This window comes from Acanthochromis polyacanthus, chromosome 16, assembly GCF_021347895.1.
Source record: "Acanthochromis polyacanthus isolate Apoly-LR-REF ecotype Palm Island chromosome 16, KAUST_Apoly_ChrSc, whole genome shotgun sequence".
Taxonomy (NCBI): Eukaryota; Metazoa; Chordata; class Actinopteri; family Pomacentridae; genus Acanthochromis; species Acanthochromis polyacanthus.
In genome coordinates, this window is record NC_067128.1 from 37383801 (window position 1) to 37405535 (window position 21735).

General features: G+C 40.0%; 2 protein-coding genes across 36 annotated transcripts in view; both read left to right on the forward strand.

The window, feature by feature from the left end:
- LOC110945586 (gastrula zinc finger protein XlCGF57.1-like) overlaps positions 1-21735 on the forward strand; it is a 156012-nt gene that overhangs the window by 57664 nt on the left and 76613 nt on the right. For 6 of the 34 annotated variants that reach the window (XM_051936876.1, XM_051936877.1, XM_051936878.1 and 3 more), the window contains exon 1: positions 15640-15781. The exons of 18 other annotated variants lie outside the window; for them this stretch is intronic. Coding sequence is in view for 4 of the 16 variants with exons in the window: in XM_051936907.1 (XP_051792867.1) it covers positions 9546-11022 (1477 nt within the window). In the remaining 12 variants the exon portion in view is untranslated. Of the gene's footprint in view, positions 1-9530; positions 12626-15576; positions 15782-21735 lie in introns of those variants that run through there. 10 more of the 34 variants (XR_007936886.1, XR_007936887.1, XR_007936888.1 and 7 more) reach the window with 7 other exon arrangements.
- The window catches only part of slc2a12 (solute carrier family 2 member 12), a 163733-nt gene that overhangs the window by 34108 nt on the left and 107890 nt on the right, over positions 1-21735 (forward strand). Inside the window, exon 1 of one of the 2 annotated variants that reach the window (XM_051936955.1) lies at positions 15711-15781. The exons of the other annotated variant lie outside the window; for it this stretch is intronic. The gene's annotated coding sequence lies outside the window, so the exon portion shown is untranslated. Of the gene's footprint in view, positions 1-15710; positions 15782-21735 lie in introns of those variants that run through there. 2 annotated transcript variants of the gene reach the window in all.

A 21735-nucleotide genomic window follows, 5' to 3' on the forward strand; every position in this document is an offset into this window, starting at 1 on the left:
ATGTCTTCAGTTCAGCCATTACATATATAAATGTAAATACTTAGATTTGTAGAAAATGTTATATCTGTCTAGGCTGTTATATACATATAACAAGGAACTAGACTAGAACAGGATACAGTTTATTTGCATTTACAATAAACAACAGAATTATTAATTTTTTTTATTTATCTCTCTCTCGAGGCTGTTATATATTTACAGCAAACCCCTCTCTCCTCAGAGCTGCTTCCACTTCTTCCTCAACCCATAGTCTCTGGGAAACCTACATGGAGTAAAGAAAAAAGTAGACAGAGAAGTAAATAAGTAAAGAAAAAGAATAATAAAGAAAAAGTAGACAGAGAAGTAAATAAGTATGTACACAACAACATATTTCAGTCCTTCCAGGATTTCGTGGGCGTTTTTCGTGATTGTTGCGGCCGAAAATGCCTGAATTCGCAGCAGCTTTTCTAAAAAATTGTGATAAAAGTTGCGATGTTTTAAGCATATTATTGTGATGAAATTGCAGGAGATAGTGACAACTTCTAAAAAGCTGCATTTTTTCCAGCTTTCTTTCAACAGTGTAATTGACAATATTTATTCCGAAATTGATTATTTTGCGTTCCAACCCATTTCCACAAAAGCTGGCACACCATGGTGGGAAATAAGCAGCAGCCAGATACTGGTTTAACATGACGTGGATGGTAGATTTAAGGCACAAAATGATAATTTGCGATTGAATGAATCATATTTGGACATATCTGTCAGTGGCTTAAAAAATTAATTTCACTTCCTGGCACACACGTGTTCACACACACACACACGCACACACACAATCTTGTACTTCTATCTTAGTGAGGACATCCATAGGTGTAATGCATTTCCTAGAGCCTTACCCTAACCTTAACCATCACAACTGATCGCCTAAACTTAATCCTTACCCTAACCCTAACCAAACCTCAATTCATAGCTGTTCTCTAAAAACAAGTCTTCACCCTCAAACATGGCTGTTTCAAAGTGAGGACCGGCCAAAATGTCCTCACTTTGTAAAAATGTCCTCACTTTGTAAAAATGTCCTCCCTTTGATAGTTAAATGCAGAAAATGGTCCTCACAATGTAGCAAGTACAAGTACACACACACACACACACTCACACTCACACTCACGGCTTGTCACGTCAATTAACAAGAACAGCACTGAGAGAGCGCAGACTGGTGTGTGTTCTGCATGTGTACATACCGAATCACGTGATCTAAATATGTAGCTGGCGACAGGAATTGATGGGACTCAGAAACACCCCCACAATTTAATCAGTTGTTCTTGTGTCATTTCCAATACGTCCACAGTGGTAGATTTGTTGTAGGCTCACAATCATGTGATCGTCAGCAGGCCGCTGAGGTAGCGTTCACTTGTTGCCATGGTTACCGTGGCGCTATCAGACTCCGTGCCGCTATAAATCCTTAACAAATCCGTGGATCCAAACTTTAAGCCGTATCACTGCTGAAGTCTAATCATTTGGTCCTTGTGTCATTTCTGACCGACCCTGAAAACTTCATTTAAATCCCTGAGTCTGTTTTTGAGTGATGTTGGTAACAGAGGAAGGATTCACACACGCTGATCGTCACATAACTGCCGTGTTCTTTGGTGGAATAATTAATCTAATTTATCTTCATTCTTTCAGTGCTCTAACAGATCTGGATGCAACAGTTTCCATCATGGTGATTTATGTGGTCTGTTGTCTGATCATTTCAGCCGTTCTAATAGGTTTCATGTTTTTTTAAAAAGTGTGTGTCAATTGATGATTTTTTTTCTTTTTTTGTTTTCCACCACAGTATTGCACGGGTGTAAAACAGTTTGGCTCTGCTTTGGTGAAGAACGTCCGTGAATTAATTGTTTATCACGGTCTTCAGCAGTAATTTTTGTTGGTAAATGAGAGACATTAGTATCACACATGTCTGCATCTTCAAACCATAAACAGGAAGTGAATTCAGTGACGTACATGTATTACGTTTGCGCTGGGAGCTGCTATGATTGGTGGAACTCACGGGAGGCGGGCCAAAGTTGCGGGAAAGTTGCGGTGATTGGACAAAATTGCAAGGCCGCGCAAAATTCAAGGAGATTAGTTGATTTTGCGTGAATTCGCGCGATCGCAACATCGTGAATTCCTGGAGGGACTGGTATTTATAAAGAAATCATGCTAATAAATTAAGTACAAAGAACTGAATTAGCCATTACACTGGAGACCAAAGCTATTTAATTTGATAAATATAACATTGTTTGGTAACATTTCAATTAGGCTATTTGAGAGCAGTCCTAAAGAATTGCTTGTAATCCCAATCATAAAATGGGTTTGGAGAAATAACATAGATTCTAATCTGGATATATATGAGTTTGGCTTCATAACTACTATTGGTAGTATTGGTGGTATTAATAGTAATGCCACTACTATCTGTCTGCTTATCTGTCTGTCTTGTAAAGCGTCTTTGAGTGTCCTAAAAAGCCCTATATAAATTTGATGTATTATTATTATTACTACTAGTAGTAGTGGTAATACACCAACTACTGCTAGTAGTAATACCGTCTCTGCTACTACAACTTGTAATACTATTACACATGCTGATACTACTTCTATGACTAACAGCTATTTATACTACTGCTGCTGCTTGAACTTTTGGTATTACTACTACTGCTTGTACAGCTATACTACAGCTACTATTAACCGTCTGGTATTTGGTTGTCCAGCTGTTAGCTTGTTAGTGTTTTGCTAGCGGCTAACTAGTTAGCTCTCAGAGACTCTCAACAAGATTTAATTATGAAAGAAGAGCCAAAAACTATTCTTACCTGTGGAAAGTTATTCCAAGTTTCCTTGTCTTGATCGTTCGACATAGTGTGCAATTAAATGCAGCACAATGAGACGGCATTCTTCTTGTTTTAGTTTTCATGCCGTCCACACCAGTGGAAAACACTGAAACTTTGCCCCCACAAGCTTAGTGTCTCCATCGGCACACCGCTCAGAGGGGCGTGGCCTATCTACTCTTCATATCTATGGAACACACCCCAAGTCTGCAGGGCCCTGACGTTGTGCGTCCACGCCGTATCCGGTGGTCACTGTGGAAACCAAATCTGTAATATGAGATGACAAGTGGAATCATTAACTCCACTACACATGTAGAACATCATGAAGTGTTCAGGTGAATAGTTAACGGTGAACTGAGACACATTGTGAGGAAGAGAGGATGGGCTCATAATATGGTGTCTAGGGCTGCACGATGTTGGAAATATGTGCGATATGGGTGTCCAGAACTGCGATATCGACATATATTGCGATATTGGATATTAGTGCCGTTGTCCGATGTGATAGCCTCTTGTTTCTCTTCTTGCAACCCCCAGTTCGTCAACACATCCCACAGGGCAGCCGCTATATTTTCACTGGTGTGGGAGTCCAGAAAGTAGGAGACTTCTAAGCAGCGTGTTTTCAGATCAAAGTCGTTTGTGAGAAAGTGAACAGTAAAACTGATGTAGGGCTCAGTAGTACGACTGGACCATAAATCTGTGGTGCTTGCAAAGAAATCCACATTATTCAGCTCCGCTTTTACAGACCCCAAGCATACCTCGTACATCTGTGGAATGGCGACTTGGTAAATAGTTCTTTGATGGCACTTGGTATCTGCGGTCGAATTCTTTCAGCGTATCCAAAAAACCTTCTTTGCACACGACATTAATGGAGAGTGTGCATTTCACGATATAACGTGTAATGGCCGCATTTAAACCTTGGTGGCACTTGGAAGTTTTTTCATATGGTGTAACAGAAGAAAAACTTTCACCAATTGTTGTCTGTGTGCTTGCCTTTCATTTGTCTGCCTTCATGGGAGTAGCTCGTGGTGTTTTAGATTGTAAGAAAACGGCATGCAGTTCCTTGTGGTTGTGTTCAAGGTGGCTGTGCAGATTTGTAGTGTTTCCTCGCGACGTAGCCTCAAGTTTTCGGCATGACTTGCAAAGTTCTTGCGTCTGTGACTCGTCCCGTCTCCTAAAGCCGTAGTACTCCCAAATTTTGGAGGTGCGCTGTTTTTTAGGCACAAGTTGTTCGTTACAGTCATCTTTCTCATGTCCTGCCATGTTGTGTTGTGGCGCTGGTAGCAAAAGTGCTATTTGGGGTGGGGGGAGGGGGGTTTAAGGTCGCGCTCAATTGCTCACAAGTAAACGTCTATGCATGCAAAAAGCATGATTTTTATATCTAAATAATCATAAAATTATCGCGCAACTTTGCGATAAGGATATCGCACTTACCATTATTGCAAAAACGATATTTTTTGATATATCGTGCAGCCCTAATGGTGTCTGTTAGTTGATGTTTGTGGAGTTTTAAAATCGTGATCGTTGTGTTGATTGATCCTGGAAGCAAGAACCAAAGTTTCCTGTTCAGAGGTGCTGGAAGTGTTTATCTGAACTACTCCACACTGACAGCAACTGCATTGTGTTGTCAAACAATTTAATAATAAAACTCTGACAGAGAACTCAGTCATTCCATCATTTCAGTCCAGAGACATAATTCCATGTATAGAGATCATTCATGATCTAAAGAAAGCGCACGTACAGAGTTAGAGAGTGTAGAAGTAATGTGTTCAACTGCATTCCACTATTAACATGTTGGGTTTCACTGAGGAGTCAAATCAACAGTACAGTAACCAGCGCTTTCAATATTGGAGTTGCTGGCCTGCTCCTCTTCTTCTGATTCTTCTGGTACTCCCTCTAGGGCATTGCCAAGGACACTGTTCTCCATCCTGGCAAGCTCCAAGCAATAGAGGATAGTCGGTGGCACTGTGATCCAACAGGGCGGTACAGTGCTTATCATAAGTATTCACTCCTTTGATGTTTTACTCTTTTATTGCTTTCATAAATCAATCATGGTCAATAAAATTTTGCTTTTTTAACACAAAAATTTATTGGAAAAAACTCTTTAATGTCAAAGTGAAAACAGATTTCTATAAAGTAATGTCAATGAAAGAAAATTATATCAATGAAAATAATTGTTTGCATAATTATTCACCCCCTTCAAGTCAGTATTTAGTAGGGATGGGTATCGTTAGTTTTTCATGAATCCGATTCCGGTTCTGCTTATCGATTCCGGTGCCAAACGATTCCTTAATACGATAATCGTATTAAGAATCGGAATCGGAATCGATAAGCATAACCGGAATCGGATTCATGAAAAACCTAGCGATACCTATCCCTAGTATTTAGTAGATGCACCTTTGGCTGCAATCACAGCAGTGAGTCTGTGTGGATAGGTCTCAATCAGTCTTGCACATCTGTCCACTGCAATTTTGCTCCATTCTTCTTTGCAAAACTGCCCAACCTCTGTCAGGTTGCGCGGGTATCGGGCATGAACAGCCCTTTTCAAGTCCAGCCACAAATTCTCTATAGGATTGAGGTCTGGGCTTTGACTCGGCCACTCCAGAACATTTACCTTGTTCTTTTTTAACCATTCCTGTGTAGCTTTTGCAGTATGTTTTGGATCACTGTCTTGCTGGAAAATAAATCTTCTCCCAAGACGTAGTTCTCTTGCAGACTGAAAAAGATTGTCCCCCAGGATTTCAGTGTATTTTGCAGCATTCATTCTGCCCTCTATCTTTACAAGCCTTCCAGGTCCAGTTGCTGAGAAACATCCCCACAGCATGATGCTGCCACCACCATGCTTCACAGTGGGATGGTGTGTTTTTGGTGATGTGCAGTGTTTGGTTTCCGCCAAACATGACGTCTTGTCTGATGGCCAAAAAGCTCAATTTTGGTCTCATCAGACCAAAGAATCTTCTTCCACTTGACCATGGAGTCTTCCACGTGCTTTTTGGCAAACTCTAGTCCAGATCTAATATGACTTTTCTTCAACAGTGGCTTTCTCATTGCCACTCTCCCATAAAGCTTTGACCGGTGAAGAACCCGGGCAGCAGTTGCTACATGCACAGTCTCTCCCATCTCAGCAGCTGAAGCTTGTAACTCCTTCAGAGTAGTTGTAGGGTCTTGGTGGCTTCTCTCACTAGTCTCCTACTTGTAGTGTCACTCAGTTTACGAGGGCGGCCTGATCTAGGCAGATTCACACAAGTGCCATATTCCTTCCATTTCTTGATAATGATTTCACTGAACTCCGGGGGATGTTCAGTGCCTTGGAAATTTTTTGTAACCATCCCCTGAATTGTACTTCTCAATAACCCTTTCCCTGAGTTGCTTAGAGTGTTCTTCTGTCTTCATGGTGTAATGGTAGCCAGGAATACTGATCAACCACTCTCTGGACCCTTCAGACAGCTGTTTTACAACTCAATCACTTGAAACACACCCACACCACTCAGGTGATCTTCATTTCACTAATTGTGAGACTATTGGCAACAATTTGATGGACCTCTATTGAATTAGACCCTTAAATTAAAAAGGGGGTGAATAATTATGCAAACAATTATTTTTATTTATATAATTTTCTTTCATTAACGTCACTTTATAGAAATCTATTTTCATTTTGACATTAGAGATTTTTTCCAATAATTTTTTTTGTCAAAAAAGCTCAATTTTATTGACCATGATTGATTTATGAAAGCAATAAAAGGGTAAAACATCAAAGGGGGTGAATACTTATGATAGGCACTGTATGTTTTTTTTCATTCCATCTACCTCTCACTGCTTCACCTAGCTTGGTCCTTCTGTCAACACTTAGTACCATAATAAACTTTTCTTAGTCTTTTGAAGATGTGTGTCCTATGCTGTCTGCTACAAGGAGAAAAAAAAAGTTTGTGTTTTTCTTAGTGCCAGACACTAAACATTAAAATCCAAATGTCCTGACAGGTTTGAAGGCTGAAGAGGACAGCAGCTTAACTCAGACAGATTTCACTTGATCCCCATCAAACCTGTCTGTTTGGTGTGTAGAAAAGTACCCAGTGGTGTTTACCATTAGAATCTTTGTGATCCTGTATCCACTGTGGAACAACGTGTTCATAGAAATGTTCACTCATTTGGAGATGCTTCTATCATTCCTGCTGCTGTGTCATGGCTCCTAGATTTCAAATATAAACCATAAAATTCATTTGCGTCAAACATTCGACTCTTGAGCTGATTTTGTTGGAGACAGCCAGTCCTGGACAAAGTGACAGATGTGTGTTCTCTCATCATCACAGTAGTAAAGGCCCTGTCACACTCTAGCGTATAGAGCCAGCGTATGAGGAATGTATCGAATATTTCGAAAAATTGTTTTTACGCACAACTTTTCAGCGTATGAGGTCGATTTTCGGTTAATGACCGTTAGAGTAACGTGAGCCTAGCGTACTGTCAACGTATGAGTAGCATATGTCAGCGTATATGATGTGATGTGTATTTGAGTTGGTCGTATACCGACATATGAGTAGCGTATATCAGCGTACCTCCAACGTATGAGAAACGTATGCGGAACGTCAGCCTAACGTCTCATCCTACGCCTTCTTCTTCTGTGTCTAGCATACTCAACTGCCAACTGTAACAAATCTTGGTGATGTTGCAGCACAGCAACCTCTATCTCTGAACTGCTGGTACAAACTGATACAGATTTGGAAATGTGAGACTTTATATACCCCCCATACGCTGGAAATACACATGTAATACGCATGGGATAAGTTGGCTGTGCGCTCAGAACATATTAGGCATAAGTTGAATACATTAGATTGTCGTTAGAACTACCATCATAACGTTAGCCATTCGTTAGACGCACGTCAGATACACGTTCATTATACGCTCCTCTAACGCTAGGTTTCCTGACCTACTCAGTTTTAGTGTATGAGAAACGTACTCGACGTATGAGTAACGTACCTTCAGCGTACCTCTAACGTGTTCAGCCTATGAGGAATGTATGAGGAGCGTAAAATTCATACGTCGGCATACACTGAAAATTTTTGTGCATGTTCAAAAAATTTTTTGGGCATCAACGTACACTGACGTACCTCAGCGTACTAGAAACGTATTCCAACATACCCCTAGCGTGTTTCAGCATATGTCAGCATATGCCCAAAGAGTCCATACATTCCTCATATGCTGGCTCTATACGCTAGAGTGTGACAGAGATGGAGGTTGCTGTGCTGCAACATCACCAAGATTTGTTACAGTTGGCTGTTAAGTATGCTAGACACAGAAGAAGAAGGCGTAGAATGAGACGTTAGGCTGACGTTCCGCATACGTTTCTCATACGTCGGAGGTACGCTGATATACGGTACTCATACGTCGGTATACGTCCAACTCAAATACACATCACATCACATACGCTGACATACGCTATGCGTACGCTACTCATATGCTGACTGTACACTAGGCCCACGTTACTCTAACGGTCATTAACCAAAAATCGACCTCATACCCTGAAAAGTTGTGCGTATAAAATTTTTTTCTAAATATTATTTTTTATTATTATTTTTTTATTTATTATTTCATTTCAGGCAACTATATACAATAGAACCGCATTTTATACATACAGATATATTGTTATTTCCGTACAGCAACAACAATGCTACAGTAGGTATTACAACAGTAGGTTCTGATGCCTGAAAGGGAGTGGGAGGAAGAGAACTTATTTAATCCCACCCCCGTCCCCTTTACTTAGATTCAAAATTTTCACTTCCTATAAGTAAAGAAAAGGAATTCAAAATAAACAAGTTATCTATAGACATAAGTTATGCATTAGATAGGAAATGCATGACAAATATTGAATTTTCATGCAATTAACCCTAGATAATAGCAAAGCAGTTAAATAGCAACAACAGTTACATACCAACGATGGTAAGGAAATATACATACCAAAAGGTATAACACAGGATTCAGAGTAGTGATTGTATGAATAAATGCATACATAAGCATACATACATACATGCACACATCTACATATCCATATATACACACATGTATGCCAACAATGGACAATATACCAACGACAGTAAGGAAACAACAAGACACACTTGATAACACAGGTAAAGAATCAAGACCCTTTTTCAATATACTGTGACCAGACTTTATGTTTATATTGTCGTTTAAAACTATGAATACTTTGGCATTGCTTGTGTTGCGTTTCCAGGCTGTTCCACAGCTTCACTCCACATACAGACACACAAAACCATTTACGAGTGTTTTTAGTACTTGGTATGATAAAGTTTCCAAATCCTCTTAAATTATGAACTGTTTCTTTTATTCTGAAGAACTGTTGTACGTTTTGTGGCAAAAAAAAATTGTTGAATGCTTTGTATAAGATTAATGATGTATTTTACAAGATCTTTAAATTTTAGCAACTTTGATTGGATAAAAAGGTTGTGGGTATCTTCAAGAAAACCAGCCTAATGAATGATCCGTACAGCTCTTTTCTGTAACATGACTAAAGCATGTATTGTGCACTGGTAAGTGTTCCCCCACACCTCCATACAATATGTGAGGTATGGGAGTACAAGAGTGCAATACAGGGTATTCGATACGCAATATTCGATACGATCCTCATACACTGGCTCTATACGCTAGAGTATGACAGGGCCTTAACCATTATCTTTTGTCTCTTTGTCCCTCCAGAGCTCCCACAGTCGTATGTCTGTGAGAATGAGAAGACTGTGTGACCATCAGCCCCATGACCAGGAGAGAAACTCCATGGTGGACCATGAGGACCCAGAGCCTCTACGGATTAAAGATCAGCAGGAGGAACTCTGCACGAGTCTGGACCAATCAAACCCAGAGTTTTCTCAAATTAAAATGGAACAGGAAGAATTGTGCACCAGTCTGGACCAATCAAACCCAGAGATTTCTCAAATTAAAATGGAACAGGAAGAATTGTGCACCAGTCTGGACCAATCAAATCCAGAGATTTCTCAAATTAAAATGGAACAGGAAGAATTGTGCACCAGTCTGGACCAATCAAACCCAGAGATTTCTCAAATTAAAATGGAACAGGAAGAATTGTGCACCAGTCTGGACCAATCAAATCCAGAGATTTCTCAAATTAAAATGGAACAGGAAGAATTGTGCACCAGTCTGGACCAATCAAACCCAGAGTTTTCTCAAATTAAAATGGAACAGGAAGAATTGTGCACCAGTCTGGACCAATCGAACCCAGAGTTTTCTCAAATTAAAGTGGAACAGGAAGGACTCTGCACCAGTCTGGACCAATCCAATCCAGAGATTTCTCAAATTAAAATGAAACAGGAAGAATTGTGCACCAGTCTGAACCAATTAAACCCAGGGTTACCACAAATTAAAGTTGAACAGGATGAACTCTGCTCCAGCCAGGAGGAAGAGTTAATTGGATTGAAACAGGAGACTGATGCATTTGAGGTGACTCCTGCTGATGAGGAAAGTGACCACAGTGAACCAAAACCAAACAATGATCAGCTCCTGTTTCACATCTCTTGTGTAGCTGAGAGCCCAAATCAGAAAGGATGCAAGGATGTAGACTCAGGATCAACTAGATGTATGGAGCAGAAACCAAGACATCAGAGTGACAGCAGTCACAGTAATGATGTAGACAATGCTCCAACGTCAGCGAGACAGTCTGATAATGACAAGGCAAGAAAACCTGCAACATGCAAGGTCTGTGGAAAATCTTTCAGGCATAAATCAAGTTTATCCATACATCGCAGAACCCACACAGGTGAGAAGCCGTATTCTTGTGGAACCTGTGGGAAAAGCTTCAGTCTACGGGACTCTTTGACTAAACACATGAGATGTCACACAGGTGAGAAGCCGTATGTTTGTAACACTTGTGGAAAAAGATTTTCTGATTCATCAACACAGAGAAGGCACATGGCAGTTCACAAAATGGAAAAGCCATTTTCTTGTGGCACATGTGAAAAAAGCTTCAGTCGACAGGACCGTTTGACTGCTCACATGAGATGTCACACAGGTGAGAGGCCATATTCTTGTGGAATGTGTGGAAAAAGCTTCAGTCGTCGGACCTATTTGACTTACCACATGAGACGTCACACAGGTGAGAAGCCGTATTCTTGTGAAACCTGTGGAAAAAGCTTCAGTCAACGGACCTATTTGACTGCCCACATGAGACTTCACACAGGTGAGAAGCCATATTCTTGTGGAACCTGTGGAAAAAGCTTCAGTCATCGGATCTCTTTGATTGAACACATGACATGTCACACAGGTGAGAAGCCGTATTCTTGTGAAACCTGTGGAAAAAGCTTCAATCGTAGGTATCGATTAAAAGCCCACATGAGAATCCACATAGCTGAGAAGTCATGATCCTGAAACATTTGTTGGAAACATAATGTCAGAACTAAGCTTGAAACAACATGGAAGAATTGGTAGAGGTTAAAAGTAGATGTTTTAGATTTAAAGCACCTTTAGACTGTGCTTCAACAACAATTGTGAGGAAGTATGTAAGCAATCCTTGATGATCAGACCAGATGTAGTCTGGACTGTGGTGGTGGTGGAGCAGGCAGAAGAACCAAACTGAATGTCTGGATGGATATGGTATTGGTACTCGGCTTGTCACGATACCAGAAATTTAGTAGTTGATACCAATACCACTTAAATTCTACGATACTTGATACCACTCGATACCACGGTAAATATAAAAAAATCCCCTGTGTGGACTCTGTCCTTTCTGTCATTCTCTTTTCTCTTCCTTCATGATTTTACAAGCCGCGCAGCAGCGGAGGTAGCAGGCACGTTGTGCCACAGAAATGACCGTCTGTGTCAAACACCCTGAGCTGTATAGTAGTCCGTATATATATTTTAGATATATTTATATATTAAACGAGGCTTCGAGGCACACAGTTTGCCCCGAGGATATTTTGTAATCGAATTATTCGGGAGAGATGGACAGGCGGATTGGTGCGGCGTCAGCAGTAATGCGGGCGTTGTACCGAACTGTTGTGGTGAAGAGGGAGCTGAGCCGTAAGGTGAAGCTCTCGATTTACCATCCATCTACGTTCCTACCCTCACCTATGGTCATGAGCTTTGGGTAGTGACCCAAAGAACAAGATCGCGGATACAAGCGGCCGAAATGAGCTTCCTCCGTAGAGTGGCTGGACTCAGCCTTAGAGATAGGGCGAGGAGCCCAGACATCCGGAGGGAGCTCGGAGTAGAGCCGCTGCTCCTTCGCATCGAAAGGAGCCAGTTGAGATGGTTTGGCCATCTGATTTGGATGCCTCCAGGGAGACTTCCTCTGGAGGTTTTCCGGACACGTCCGTCTGGGAGGAGACCCCGGTTGCCAGATAGTCGCTCATTTACAGCCAAAAAACAACGCTAAAGAAGCGGCCAGATCTGGCTCCTCGGTACCTACGGTACTTTGGGGAGTCTAGAAAAGTCAGTACCGTCACATTTTCTGAATCTTAGTACCGACTTGGTACCGAAGTATCGGTTCTCGTGACAAGCCTAATTGGTACAGACTGCTACATTTCTGCTATCATGACATCCTTCATCAGCAGAGCAGTGATTGGAGATATTGTGAAGCTGTTTGGAACATTTTCACATCCTGCTGAGAGAACATGGCTGTTCAGGTGTGAACGTACTGCTGGAATCCACTCAGCTTGAGCTCTGCCATCTTTCAAGTAAAAGGAGGCAACGAGATACAGAGACATTGTGACAGTAGGACACAACAGAGTGTGTCACTGCAGCAGAGGAGATCTGGATGTGAAATAAAGTTGTGATAAAACGTCTACAGCTCTATGATTGCTTCATGAAATGTTTTGAATGTTTTCAAACAGATGAATGTTTACAAGTTTTCGTAATGAATGTAACCTTGAAGATCCCCAGCAAGAATATCTCTGAGTCAGATATCAAAGACATAACCAATTTAATTCAATTCTATTTTATTTATATAACGCCAATTACAGTGAAATTATCTCAAGATGCTTTATAGAACCCATATGCCTGAAACCCCAGAGCAGCCCAAAGGCAACAGTTGCAAGAAAAACACCCTTTTAACAAGGAAAAAAAACGTGAACAGAACCCGACTCTTTATGTGGGGGAACCATCTGCTGCTGATCGGGCGGGTTGAGAGGGACAGAAGAGGGGTAGAGACAGGTAGAGAGGGGGAGGGGAACAGGGAACATAAAACACACAATTTGATACATGCAAGAGAGTATAATTGGACACTTCTCATCAAATTTTGACAGGTCCCAATCAGAAACTGCCACGTCATAAGGCGGGCTATGTTATGGGGTCCAATGAGAGATGGCCACGTCATAGAGTTCCTCCCTCATCCGCCATATTTGTAGTTTTTATGTTTTAATAAAAAGAAATGACGAATTTAAAAATGCCGGAAAGGATAGTTTCAAAAATGATTTATAACAGGGATAATAATAAAAATCCGGCCCTAGGGTCATCCAATGAGGTGTGAGGGGAAGGGCGAATGAGAACCAATGAGAAGAGGAGGTTGGAGTCTTCTTTATATATAAATGGGACTAGGCCTCTGTAGGCCGCAAAAGGGGAATAGAACTCACCATGGCTCAGAAAATGTTGGATGTCCAGGGGTACGCGGTTCCTCAAGCCGGCGGCAGCGGTAAGTGAGACCTGAAATGGCTGAGTACTTGTGCTCCTGAAGACAGAATGGCAGTGTCCTTCCCTGCAATTCTGTTTTACTTCTGAGTTAGGGAGGGGTGGGATGTCAAAAGCCATAAGACAAAGAGGAACAGGCGTGAGAACAACCAACTTGGGCAACCAAGCTCTGAGGACAGAGCAGGGTCAAACTCTGGTCTCAGCAAAACATGTACTACGATGTCTTATGAGATTATTAAAGCTTTTTTTAAAAAAAAAAACATTGAAAATGAACAATTTGAGCCTCGTTAGAGAACCTGATCATCTACTGGTTTTCCTTTAATCTGCTCATAATAATAATAATAATAATTGGTCATTCTGTGGAGATGAAACTCTGAGGTGCTTTACAGGCCCTGAAGTAAGCGTAGACAACCAAGATATTATTCAGCATTACAGTCACCTTTTTAAAATAAGTAAGATTTTTGAAAATAATTTTAAAATATTACATCTACCTGTACCTACCTTTGGTACAAGTGGGGACTTTAGTGGAAAAAATGTTAATGCAAAAGAAACTTCCAAAAGTCACAAATGCAGCAACTTGATTTCAACAACAGAATAAAAAAGAAGGGCGGTTCGGTAGGGGGTCGGCTGGATCTACCTTTGAACACAATCGTGTTCAAAACAAAACTGAATGAGATTTATTTAAAGTGTCAGTGTCAACATGGCATCACTCAAAGACAAAGACAGCTATTATCATATGTCTATATCTGTAGACGTGCCAGTTCAAGGTCCGACCGTCATATATCTACTGCTAAAGCCATCATATGCTGCCCCACATATTAACTTTCTAATGCCCAGGAGTTTATATTTTATCATGTCACCAATAAGAAATAACAAAAGGAGAATTGCTGAATAAAAACTGTTACAAATATAGGTACTACTAACTGCTCTGAAAATGGTCACAGTCAAAGGTAAATGTTCTCTTAAACTCTATAGCTTTGGTTTCACTTTGTTTCAGCTCTTTTATACTTAGGAGATCCTCATGTATTTTGTTAATGTTCTCACTTGGACAGATAATCATTGGTTACGTTAAGTCAAAAAGCTTTGTTGGCAAACATGCTGGTTCTACTCCCCTAAAAAGTATCTGTAAAAAACAGCAGCTGTAAATTCACAACAATCCATCTAAAACCTCTGTAAAAGAGAAAGAGAAGACAGACAGTCAGCTGTTATCACCGTTGACAAACAAACTGGTCAGAATTATGTAGCGATTCATCAGCCGTGTTGACATCAATAAAGAAGCAAACTCCAGATCCAGACAATTTTCTATTAGAAATATTTCAAGCACTGTTTCAAATCCACAGAGCAGGGTGTGAGGTGGTTTTATTTGGGTTCCAGCACATGTGGTGTGGAGGGCAATGAGGAAGCAGATAGCTTGGCACAAAGAGCAACCAAGGAGGAAAGAATAGAATTTGATTTAGCACTCAGAGAGTCAGATTATGACTCTGTCATTAACAAACTCGTCAAAGAAATATGGCAGAGGGTTCAGGAAACAAAAGAAGAGGGGGACTGATTTAGCTATTCAAGTTAAAATGGGAAAAGTAAGAAGGCACTTCAGTGGTGCAAGAAGAGACTCAATTGTTCTAACCTGGCTAAGACTCAGACACTGCAGTCTGAAAAGTGGACTGGCTTTGATTGGGAAGCACAGAGACAGGAACTGTGAGTGTGGTGAACTAGAAACTGTGAGAAATGTTCTTCTGAAGTGTAAGCTCGACTCATGCCAACAGAAGAAACATTAGAGACTAGGAGCAGCTGGACGAACAGTTTTTAATCTTTGCTTTCTACTTAACATGGAGGAGTGGACAAATATGAAGAAACTTCTGAACTTTCTCATGACCACAGGACTGCATAAGAAAATATGGAGGATTCTAAGGACTATGAGTAACATCCAGTAGGTGGCAGCAATACGCCAGTGATGCGTCTAGTCCGCCCAATTCAATGAGGAAGAAGAAAGTAAGTCAGTGTTTCTGCCGGAACTTCACAATGTGACACCCGGCGGATGTAAACAAAGAAGCATGAGCAGAGTTAGCTTCACTGCTGTGTGGACTGAGCTATAAAACGGCTGTATTATAGTATGAATGAGAAATATCAGAGCGAGAAAGTAACGATGTGTTCAGTTGAGTATCTGAGAGAGTTGATCAGCGACAGACTAGCTGCTGCTGCTGGAGAAATATTCACAGAGTTTGAAAAAACCATCGTCCAGTACCAGGAGGAGATCGATCGTCAGCGCAGACTGCTGGATGTCATCTGGAAACCACACATCCCCTTACAGCCCATAGGTGTGTATGAAGAATTCCACTTATAGCATGTGTAGTGGTTGTGTACTCTCTCTTGCATTGTGTAGATAATCAAACTGGGAGCATCCTCCCTATTGGCATCAAATCCGCCGCTTATTTGCAGGAGCTGGTAAAACTCACTGGTATTACTCTCACAGTCGTGCACGTGGTAACCTCCAGATAATGCTAAAAACACAAAGCAATTTATTCAGCACGGAGGTTAAACTTAATTAGCATTTTGCTAGCGGAGCTTAAACTGGTCATCTTACCACGGCAACCGCACACAGCAGACTGAGAACGCAATGTGGGGGAAGTGAACACACCACAGATATAAACAATGTGGGGGAAGTGAACCCACCATAGATATGAAGCAATGTGGGGGAAGTGAACACACCATAGATATGAAGCAATGTGGGGGAAGTGAACACACCATAGATATGAAGCAATGTGGGGGAAGTGAACACACCATAGATATGAAACAATGTGGGGGAAGTGAACACACCATAGACATGAAACAATGTGGGGGAAGTGAACACACCATAGACATGAAACAATGTGGGGGAAGTGAACACACCATAGACATGAAACAATGTGGGGGAAGTGAACACACCATAGACATGAAACAATGTGGGGGAAGTGAACACACCATAGATATGAAGAGTTGATCCGCCAGCGCGCTGTTTGTTTTTTTTAATTTAATTTTATTTTTTATTTAACGATTAAACAGAACGTATGTAGCATACAACATCTCGTAGAGGATTACAGTACAGAATGTATGTTAAGCCACATTGCAGGAATACAAGCAAAATGACATTCGTGAGAAAAGAAACAGATAAAAAAATAAACTAAAAACTAAAGGAAAGGGGGAGTTGAGAAGAAAAACTGTGCATGAGTCCAGGCATATACTTGAGAAAAAGGAACAATAGCCTTGTAGTCCAAAAAACAAAATTAGAATAACAAAAAATGAGAAAAGTCAGCACTGATCATTCTGGCAAGTGAATTGGAATTTGTCTTACTGAGTGACAGATAGTACAGCTTGAAGTCACTTTAAAACCAATTAAAGGAGGGCTTCACATTTCTCCACTTACAACAGTGAAGATGATATTTACCCAGAAGCAAAACAATATTTACCATAACAGAGACAGATGAATTCATATTGTCCATATAAAACATAACGTGAAGGATGTCAAGGGTTGGAATGTCCTTGATTTTAGTCAACAGCCAGCTTCTTATATCAGACCAGAATTTCTGAGACACAGGGCATAAAAAAACATGTGTTCCAGTGTTTCTTCTTCTTCATGACAAAAGACACAGGGATCTACTTCAAATCTAAACCTGTTCTTGAGAAAAGCACTTGTTGAATAAATGTTGTGGGTTATCTTAAAATGAGTTTCTTTAACTTTTGGGGAGATGGGCCATTTAAGATATTTGGCGAGAGCCTTGATCCTCAGAGAAACACTTAGTGCCCCCGGAGCCTGAATGCATGCCTCTCTATGATGGTCATGAAATGCTCTAGATTTAAAAGCAGCATTGATTAATTTGTTGCTACATTTCCTGTCAAATAAACTACAGTCATCAATAAGTAATTCTGGTAATGTAGCCTTCATGTTTGTATAGTTCATGATACTCTGAATCATCTGAATCAAAGGCAGGGGAATTGCCTTACAGATTTTATTATAATCTCAGTAGCAGCAATTTAAATCATAGTTGGTTATAAAAGTTGTGTGATCGAATAATTTGCCACCGGAGTCCAATAAATCAGTTACAAAAACTATCCCTCGCTCAAATCAATCATTCTTAAATACACATTTATTTTTAACTAAGATGACTCTATTATTCCATAAGGTTGAACCATGAGGAGGAAAATTATGAGTAAATATCATCTTCCAAAACTGAAGAGCCTGTCTGTGGAAGTTGGAGAGTTTAATGGGAATTTTGTTGATCTCAAAATCACACTTTAGGAGGAAGTCAAGACCTCCCATTCTGCTAAACAAAGATCTTGGGATATGAAACCACATGGAGTTTGGCTGAGACAGACAAGCTTTAATCCAATTTATTTTAAAGGTGCCAACCATTGACTCAAAGTTTAGAGCTTTAACACCACCTTTATCATATTCTTTAACTAGTTGTGACTTCTTGATGTAGTGGGTTATATTTCTCCATACAAACTGAAAAATAATTGAACTGACTTTACTGATATTGTTAGTGGAAATATACATGGAGTGGCAAGGGTAAATTAGTTTAGAGACACCTTCAGTTTTAGACAGTAAAATTCTACCAAAAATAGTAAGGTCTCTGGTCAGCCAGTGACTGAGGGATTTTTTAACAGCTGATATACGGTTAGAGATATTTATGTCTTCACGTCTGATGATATTAAGCTTAAAGGGTTAATAGCACAATCTAATTCATCAATTCTGAGCTTATCTTCCATTAAGTCCTTAAATTCTTTTTCTATCATGTCTCTATAATCTCTAATTTTTTCAAGGAACAACAAACAGTTTCCTTCAGAAAAATTGGATTAGTACAAATTAGTATAGAAAGTTTTAATTTCTTCATTAATTAGGTCTTGGCCATTAACATTAACACTATTAATAAGTAACATTTTGATTTTCTTGCTTGTCTGTCTTTGTTTTTCCAAGTTAAAGAAGTAAGAGGAATTTTTTCCCCTCTTCTAACCAACAAGCTCTTGAATGTATGAAGACCCCATTTGCTTTTTCCAAATAGAGGTTATCTAACTCGGATTGAAGGCAGTTTAGCCTGGCATGTTCTTCCACAGACAAATCAGCTTTATGACAAAAACTGTTCATTTCTCTTAATATAAGTTGGTGTTTTTGCTTTTTGAGTTTACTAACATATTTGCTAATTTTAATAGCACGCTCTTTAGCTTTGAATTTAAACCATTCCCATTTACCCACAGCTGATAGTTCCATTTTGGAAATTTCTTGACTCAGTTTTCTAACTTTATTACGAAAATCAGAATTATCCAAAAGATTGTTATTGAATTTCCATATTGAACAAGGATTAACTTCGGCTTTATGAAATTTAACCCTTTACGCTTCAGTGCGTCGTAGGTGTACCGCCGGCGGTACACCTACTAATTTGCATAGGAATTTCAAGAATGTCCGACGGGTGCAAACCTGATTATACAAACACTATACGCCGATGGAAAGCTTAGATTCTCATGAATCCACCGGTATAAACCACTTTCAGATGTGATTACCACAGCGGGTGAGAAAAACACATTTGTCCGACAAAAACGAATATTCATCCATCCGTTCTCTATACACGGCTTCAACGCACACAGCGCGACTCACATTTCCGGGTTCATTATTACACACAAAAAAAAAGATTCCACAAAAAACGGCCATAATCCAACCTTTTACATCCAGACGACACAAGCCAGTAAACTATTTTGTCCAAAACATGTCCTGAAGTCGGTATAAAATCCACGAATCGGTCGTTTTCAAGGAAATGCACCTCGCGATGTGTGTCCAATATTCCCTGTATTTTTCGTAATTTTTTTATTTAAAAATAGAATATTAGCAATTTTTTGTACTGAAAACGGCTGGAATTGACTGAAGCTTAAAGGGTTAAAGGACAATGAAATTACACAATGATCTGATAAGGGTGAGGCCGAGATTTCACATTTAGAGACATTTTCAAAAAGGTTACTTGAGATTAACCAGTAGTCTATCCTAGAGCATTGATTATTGTTAGACGGACTGAACCAAGTGTACTGTTTCGCACGAGGATTTTTCAATCTCCAGAAGTCAGTTACATTTAGCTGAGAGGTAAAATCACTAATAATTTCCTCATAATAATGACATTGCCATCTAGAAGGATGGCGGTCTAACCAAAGGTCATGAACCAAGTTAAAGTCACCACCAATTACAAGTTTATCAGTTGAAAAGGTCACTTTCCACCCCTCAATCAGTTGGCTTAAGATTGAAAAGAAGTTTTTGTTACGTGTTTTTTGGTTGTAACCATATATACAGAGTAAAATAAAGTTAACAGCATTGAATTAACCACAACCATCAGCCAGTGTCCCATAGTGTCACTTGTGTGATCAATTATATTCCCAGAAAATCTGTTCATCAGGATCATCAGGCCTGCTGAGTGTGAAGTACAATGACTAAAGAATAGAGTCTCCCTATTGCTGTTTCCAAAATTTTTCATCAGTTTCTACTGAGTCTCTTGCAAAAAAACAGTTTGCCTTCTGCTCCTTACAGAAAACAAAAGTTGCTTTCCGTTTAACATTATTTTTCAACCCCCTACAGTTCAGTGAAATAAAGGATAACATCTAGAAAATCAAACTCCTTTGAATGCGTAGGAATATGATGCGCAGGAATGAGCAGCATGTCCTTGTAAATATCTATTGTCAACAATTATTGTGCAACAGCAGCCCTCAACAGGAAGACCACAGGTATAAACCTTACAAAGAAACAGCGTACCTGTGCCAAACAAACTGCGATCTCCATTAATCTCTGAGGAAATCAATTAGGATCCACTCGATGATTGTCAGTCAGCGCATATCCTTCTTTCAGAAAGGCGCGTTTCCCTCTTCTCCTGGCTTCCTGAACGACCGGCCATAACTTGGTACGAGCCTCCCGATCCTCTCTGGAGAAGTCTTCCTTGAAGCGGATGTGCATCTCACTGCATACTCTGGCTGCTTTAGACTTTTTCCAGACATCATCCCGAACGGTTCTCATCCCGAACTGGATGATGATCGCCCTCGGTGTGCCGTTTGACGTAGCAGCATCACTCTTCCTTCCTAGACAGTGGACGGTGTCCACTGTCTCTCGTAGTCGCTCAACCGACAATGGCACTACCCTTGTGAGAATGCCGATTACAATTTCTCTTGTGTTTTCATCATCTTTCTCTTTTAACCCAGTCAACCTTAAATTCCACCTCCTTTTGTAACGAGCATGTTCCTGACAGATGTTCTTGAGCGAGAGGTTTTCCTTCTCGAGTCCGTCAACTTTTTCCCAGAGCTCAGCAATTTCTTCCTTGTTCTCTTTGATAGCATTAGTATTATTTTCAATGCATTTTTCAAAGCTCTTCAGTAATTTGGTCTGGAGATCCATTTTGTTGGTTAGAACTTGAATGGCTTGGAGGATAGAAGCGCTTGCAGCTTCCTCCTCTTTTTTGTCACTCACCCCTCTTATCTTTTTAGGATTTGGGCTTTTAATTGGCGTGTGGTTCAAATTTCTTCTGCCTGATGACTGATATCAAAAATTCCTAAAAAACAATGTGTCCAAATGTAATAAAAAGAAATGTGTGTGACAGACCAGGCTTAAGTGTTGAATTAGAGCCAATAGGTCACATGATCAGGGAGTTATTGATCTGTAATGCTCCATTCACAGCATAAAATACATGAAAAATTATTAAAAAATGGTAATTGTGTCCAAATGTTAAAAAAGAAACATGTGATAGACCAGGCGTAAATCTCCCATCCTGTGTTGATCTTGAATCAAAAGGTCACATGACCTTTGAGTTATTGAGCTCCATTCTCATATTTACATTATGACAGCTATTAGAAATTCATAAAAATTAGTGTTGAAATGCAATAAAAATAGGTGTGTTACATATAACAAGCTTTAAACACACACACACCCAGCACTCTGAGTCCTGTTTTCTTTCTTTAACAGCAGTAACCAACTTAGAGCACATTTGGAGAACAAATAATGGGAGAAAATGACAAAACAAACAAAATTCACATCTTATTAGCAAAGGTGGCAGTTCCATTTCCCTGCTCTTGCTTTTTCCAGTTTCTCTTCCTCCAAACCCAGGCATTCCTCATGGTACCACCTTTGGCAGGTGTCACACTGTATCTGTAAAATGAAGTAAGCAAAGACGATAACAGTACCAGATTCTCAGCAGGGAGTCATTTCTGGTTGTACACAAAGTCAACATGTTCAGTATCATTATCAGAGCACTTTTAATATGCCCTTAATAAT